Here is a 6,277-nt window from a genome sequence, read left to right as displayed (position 1 = left end):
CACTTTTTTTTTTTTTTGATCATCTAAAACAATTTATTAATAGTAATGTAAAATTTAACTTAAAACGTTTACACAAATCATTCAACTGCACAACACTATCACAAACCAAAATGTTGACAATAAGAATAATTATAGTTTATATTATCAATCAAGTTGATCAGTTCACTTATTTTTTTTTTTCATACAATAAATATTATACAAATTAAAAATAAATAATGAATTTGTTATCATAGTTAAAATTTAATATTTTTAGTATGGTGGTAGACCATATGTATGATAAATACAGACTTATAGATAAATTATCAATTATCTTTTTTTTTTTTTTTTTAATATTAATAATATATAAGGTTACTGGTATAAAATACACAATAAAAACCTATTATAACTCAACAGAAAACGTAATATTCAAATATTCAAAACATGTATAATTATGTACAAATATAAAATAATTATTCAAGAATTATCAAGAAAAAAGTTTCTGCACTCTAATGTCCACAGACTTTATTATTTATTTATATTAATTAGTCATCTTAGATAAAAATAAAATTAAAATAAAAATGACTCAATACATATATTTTATTTAGTAGAATATTTTACATATAAAAATATGTATACCATGTGACATACATTAATTAAATTAAAATGTAATTCGTTAACAATTTTTTTTTTTAAATTTTTGTTGTTTTATTATAATTAAAAATCTAACTTAAATATTTAGTTTAATACAGTAAACTATACTTGCATTTTTCTTAAATCAAACAAAAAATATTTATCATGTTTTATTATAAGTTTCCATTAAATTATTTATATATAAAAAAATAAAAAAAAATACATATATAATATTAAGTCATTTCGGTGAGTAAATACAGAATATTGAAGAACAATACCCTAAAACATGACAACTAAAAAACGTTTTAAAGTTATTGTGGCTTTAGTGTTGTGCAGTTTGATCATGAACATAATATTATATATCTATTTTACACATTGAAATTGTTAATTAATAGAATATCACTGTTCCATGAAAAATAAAGAAAAAATTATGAAAAATGTAGGAACTGACTCATATTCAGGTCTTAAATATGTCAACTATAAAATAATAATAAAATCAAAATTGTATCATGCTAATACCCATTAATAATAAACGGAATTAGGATTTTTCGCATGTATATTTTTTTATTTTTTTTTCATTGTTGATGAATCATGTAGCATACCGTTTCGTCCATAACCTAGCGATTCTATCATGTTCGTCACGATTTTGTATATACTGAGTAGCAATACTACCGACTAGGGGATCCGCTGTAAATAAAGTAATAATCAAATTTTAATAATTTTCAATGAAACAATAAAATCAATAGTTTAATTAAAATTTCTAAGTCATAACTTAATTTCATTAATCCAAAAATGACGAAAAAGTAACAAATATTTTGAAAATTTTACTAACGCTATCTTTATTTCTAAATAGGTGTATTTTATAAAAATTAATTTTTCAGTATGATTATTTTGAACATTTTGTATAATATATTTTAATGATATATTATTTTTCAAAAATTTAACAAAAATATGTTAATAGTAACATAAAATAACAAATAAATATTTACCCGGATTACAATCAGTCAGTAGAGAACAAATTGATAAAAGCACCTTTGAGATGGTCAATGCAGGAGACCAATTATCTTTTAATATATCCAAACAAATTACTCCCTGTGAGTTAATATTGCAATGATAAATGCGAGTCCTAAATGTTACCTACAAATTGGAAGAAAAAATGCACATTTATCTTTTAATTACTCAATATACATATAATATAATAATAAATATATATATAATAAAAGGTTTGTAACATACTTTAGGAGGTTTGAATGGATATTCAGGAGTAAAATGAATGTCTAAGAAGAATACGCCTCCTTCATATACTGAACCTGGAGGACCTAAAATCGTGCTGACCCATTCATATACATTATCTCCTTTTGGTCCAGCACTAAAATTTTTTAATACATTTTTTTTTATAAATAAAATTCAATAATATTCTAAATAACTGCACAAACAATAATTATATAATAATTAATAATCTATAGAAAAAATCTAATTAGTAATTATTAAATTATACAAGGTTACATAAATAAAATGTTTAATATTTTCATCTAGTTGATGATAAATAAATAATAAATATAAAGGATATTCATGATCCATTTAACTTATATTTTTTTCACAAATTTTAAATTATTTTTATATAGTTTATTAATTATTAATTTTATTTTTGTTAAATTAATTAAAACATTTAAATTTTTCAAGTACTTAAATATTTACAACTAGTTAGATGACAAAAATAGTTTTAAAATATTATTTATTCTAAATACGAATACTGAAAAATAGTCAACACTAAAAAGAAAAATTATAAAAAATATTTGAATATTCATAAACTGTACCTGCAATTTGGTGGAGGATCCAATGTAATTTCGGCTAGTTCTTTTTGAATCCTAAAAAGAATTAATCCATAATTATTAACTAAAAATATATTCAATTAATTAATTTTTTTTTAATATTAATTTGGGTTTTGTGGATGCATCTATTTTAAAATAGAATATTATTTTTCAATTAAAAATATTAATAACTTAAGTAGCATAAACAACAACCATAAAGAAATTAAAACCCATATTACATCGGGAAACAAATGTTTTTATGCCCTTTTTGGATTAATGGGGTCAAAGTTACTGTCAAGGAAATCTAAAAAACGACTCTACAGAGTACTAGTAATAATAAGATTATAATAATAATAATAAGACCAGTGATAATGTACGCATGTGAGACATGGTTCACAATTCAGAATGATGAAAAAACACTTGCTATCATAGAAAGAAAATTCCTCAGAAGGATGGACCTAAAAGAAATGAAGACCAAACATATAAAATTAGGTCTAACTGGGAATTACAGGAACCAAATATAATAGCGGAATATGACACAAGACTGGCCTTGTACTAAATGCTAAATCAATAATAAATTATGTATTAAACTGGACCTTACAAGGAAGAAGACAATTGAACCAATTGTCCAATTGAAAAACCGAAGCAGAGATGGATTGACAAGAGTATGAAGGAACTAAGACAACTAGGGATAGACAATCATAATGAATTAGCTCTGAATAGTTAGATGTAGAGAAGTTTGTTTTACAGCCATGGACCTTAACAGTTAGCAGTTAAGCTAAAAAAAGAAAGAATTAAAATTGAAATCGAAACTAAAACAGTATTCCAATCAAGTTAAGTCTCTTAAAGATATAGATAACAAGTCAGAAGTTACTAAAATTCAGTTTTAATTCAACATAAATTCAAAAATATTATTTAGAAACATGATTTTAAACAATATTTAAAAAATAATAATATTAAATAATGTGCTAGTAACACATAAGCACTAATAGAAATTATGAGGTTATTAAAATTAATTTACACTACAGAAAATTTAATATTTTTATTATTATTAATTTATCAAATAAATATTAGTTATTTTAAATATTTAATAAACATATGATACTACATATTATAGAACAGAATAAATAATCATAATACAATTTAAACTCAGCTACATGAATAGCAAAAAAAAAAAAAATATTTAAAATATAATCATTTAAATACTATACAGATTAAATGGTTTAGTTATGGCAGACAAATTAAGCAGATAACAAAAATACAAAACTATTGTTATCAAAATTATATATAAATAAATATTAAAAGGATACCATACCTGAATGTGTTATACAAGTCTTAAAAAACGTACAACACAGCAAAACTGTATTCAGTAAAACCAATTTTGTGTCATTAACTTTAATATTAGAATAAACTGACCCATTATCAAACTTAAAGAAAAATTATGTCATCTGTTTTCAGACTATTATAAATTCAATCGAGTTACCAGCTTTTTAAATTATAATATTTTACTTAATAATTTGTTTAAAAAATTAAAATACTGTAAGAACCTATGTTAATGCACAGTCAATTTTATTACCTATAAATTAAATAATAAGCACATTTATTTTTTGTATTAAAGCTAATGATACGAAATTGGTTTTACTGAACAGATTTTCTGTTGCGAACCACTAGTAAGACAGAGATAACACAAGCAAGTAACATTATCGTAAACAATTTTTTGAAATCTGTTATTATATGATAAAACTACAAATAGTTTATATTAATAAATTAAGAAAAAATAAGTAATAAATTATTAGTTACTAATAAATATATATAAATTAGAGGTAAAATATCTAATAGTATTAATGGAGTTGTTTACAAAACTATGGTATTTATTTAAAATCATTAAAGTAATACACAAAACGTTATTAAAAAAATAATTATTAGAGCTACATATTTCTAGTGAAATATTAAAAATATTTTAAGCCCCGGGGCATAGTGTCAAATGAGGAATTCTAACAACCTACACAAGACTACAAATGTAAGATTTTCAGCACTAATTAAATTAACTAGTACGCTAATAGGGAACTACCATGGCTGTACAATAATCACTGATCACCACATCATTGTCAATACCCATGTTATGTTGAAACTTGTTGCTCAATCAAAAATTATGAATTTCACAAGGGTAGAAAATTATCAAATATAATACAGAGACATACGTACAAACCCAGATTTTGAAAATAACAAATGCTAACCTCTTGGTTGAAGTACTAAGAGCTTTGGACATCTTTGGATTAGGTTTCACTTCCTTGGCGGTTTCACCACCAATGGTGGGTGATGACGGAGGATTGGACTGCACAGGAGCAACCACAGGCAATGTTGCTGTCACACTTCGGCGGCCAGAATTGTTAGGACTCCGAGGAGTAGGGGTAGTGGACATTATCAGTAACAAAAAACGGCGACCTACGGACATGAGATGATGAAGCGTAAAACATAAAACAAATTAGAAACCGGTCGACGTGGTCCGAAAACAACACTTACGGCAATCAGCCTTCGATCTGGATGTACAACTGGGTTCAGTCTTAAGGCATTGGATATTCAGTAACAGCAGTCGGCGAGCTGATCAACAGACGGTCATCTGAGAACGATGTCGGAGCAGCCGCGGCAACTACGTAACGGTGACGGCGTGATACGACGAGACGGACGGAGCACGGAATCCGGAGAAACTGCGCGGGTGAGCGAGGGATTTTCGCACGCGTCGAGTACCCGGGGACGGTGTCTCGCGGACGGTGAGAGCGCGATGGTAGCAACGGCAGCGTGGGTCTCGGGCGATACCGGCTACGGGGTCGGTGTCCGCGAATCGTACGGGACGGCGGGTGGCACGCGAACGGACGACAACGGTGTGCAGCAAATCGGCGCGTCGAACGGCCGTGGGCGCACCGCGGCGAGAAAATGCACGGCAACGGTGACACGACTCGGGCGAACAAAGGAAAACACCGAAATAACAATCATGCGTCGAGTTTTCGAAAACGATAGTGGTTCCAAAAGTGGTCTCCGTGTACCGGCGAGTTTGCGGCTGGCCGGTCCGTGTGCGTATGTGCGTGTGTGCGTGTGTTGTTCTCCGCGTTATCATGTACGCGCATGCGCACCGAGAACGTCAACAATTCGGTTCGAAAACAATAATAATATTATAACAATAATTGCAACAGAGGTTACGCGATCAAAATTTATTGTCTAATTGCTGTTTTGTTGTCGTCGTTCAAACGGTTTCGACACGAGCCCGCCCGTATATCGGAACGTGTAGTCGCGTGTATTCAGTGTTACGAACGATAAAACGGACGCGGTCTTGTTCGCACAAGTAACGCTCGCCTGTATAGCGTGACACGCGCGACAACGATATTAGGTATAACCACACCACTGACTGATCGGCACGACGACGACCAGTGGCCCGCGATCGCTCTGTTGCGAATGTATAGTATTAAACATGACGTATTTATCGTCAACAAATGTGTGTTTCTTTTCTTTCCTCCGTTTCTCGGAACCCATCCCTTGTCCGCAGGCACGTTGCCAACGTTTTTTTTTTTCGTCCCCTCGACCGCTTTACCTGTGTACGGAACCACCCCAGAGACACACGTTTAGTGTGCTCCCACCCCCGACACAACCGCCACAAACATGACGTTATTACGAATATTGCACCGTCATCTCGTCTGTTTGGCGTACTCCAACATTTTCTTTATCTACGCGGGCCCTATTATTATTCAATGAGGTGCTGAAGCGAAACCCCAATGCATATTTTAACTTATGTACGGGGCGACAATGATGTTATGACAAAAATTAAGATATTTGTAATTATATTATAATTTTATCTAGTAGTC

General features: G+C 29.7%; 1 protein-coding gene across 1 annotated transcript; it reads right to left on the bottom strand.

The window, feature by feature from the left end:
• Window positions 1-787: 787 nt before the first annotated feature.
• On the bottom strand, window positions 788-5,920 carry LOC112683681 (ubiquitin-conjugating enzyme E2-24 kDa-like). The gene is made up of 6 exons (XM_025554821.1): window positions 4,944-5,920; window positions 4,658-4,865; window positions 2,427-2,477; window positions 1,846-1,978; window positions 1,599-1,746; window positions 788-1,296 (listed from the first exon to the last, which is right to left on the bottom strand). Exons 2-6 carry the CDS (start codon window positions 4,840-4,842, stop codon window positions 1,199-1,201), a joined length of 615 nt encoding a protein of 204 aa, XP_025410606.1. The 5' UTR covers window positions 4,843-4,865; window positions 4,944-5,920; the 3' UTR covers window positions 788-1,198.
• Window positions 5,921-6,277: the final 357 nt, after the last annotated feature.

The sequence above is a fragment of the Sipha flava genome, unplaced genomic scaffold (assembly GCF_003268045.1).
Source record: "Sipha flava isolate LNK unplaced genomic scaffold, YSA_version1 104_pilon_pilon, whole genome shotgun sequence".
Taxonomy (NCBI): domain Eukaryota; kingdom Metazoa; phylum Arthropoda; class Insecta; order Hemiptera; family Aphididae; genus Sipha; species Sipha flava.
Note: the sequence above shows the minus strand (reverse complement) of the source record. Positions and strands in the feature narration are given on the sequence as shown.

Excerpts from the sequence above, each read along its gene's own strand:
- LOC112683681 (XM_025554821.1), bottom strand. The coding sequence starts at position 4,842 with ATGTCCACTACCCCTACTCCTCGGAGTCCTAACAATTCTGGCCGCCGA. Across the intron at positions 1,979-2,426 it reads GATCCTCCACCAAATTGCAG|TGCTGGACCAAAAGGAGATA; the intron begins GTACAGTTTATG and ends AAAAAATTTTAG. Across the intron at positions 1,297-1,598 it reads ACTGACTGATTGTAATCCGG|CGGATCCCCTAGTCGGTAGT; the intron begins GTAAATATTTAT and ends CTTTATTTACAG.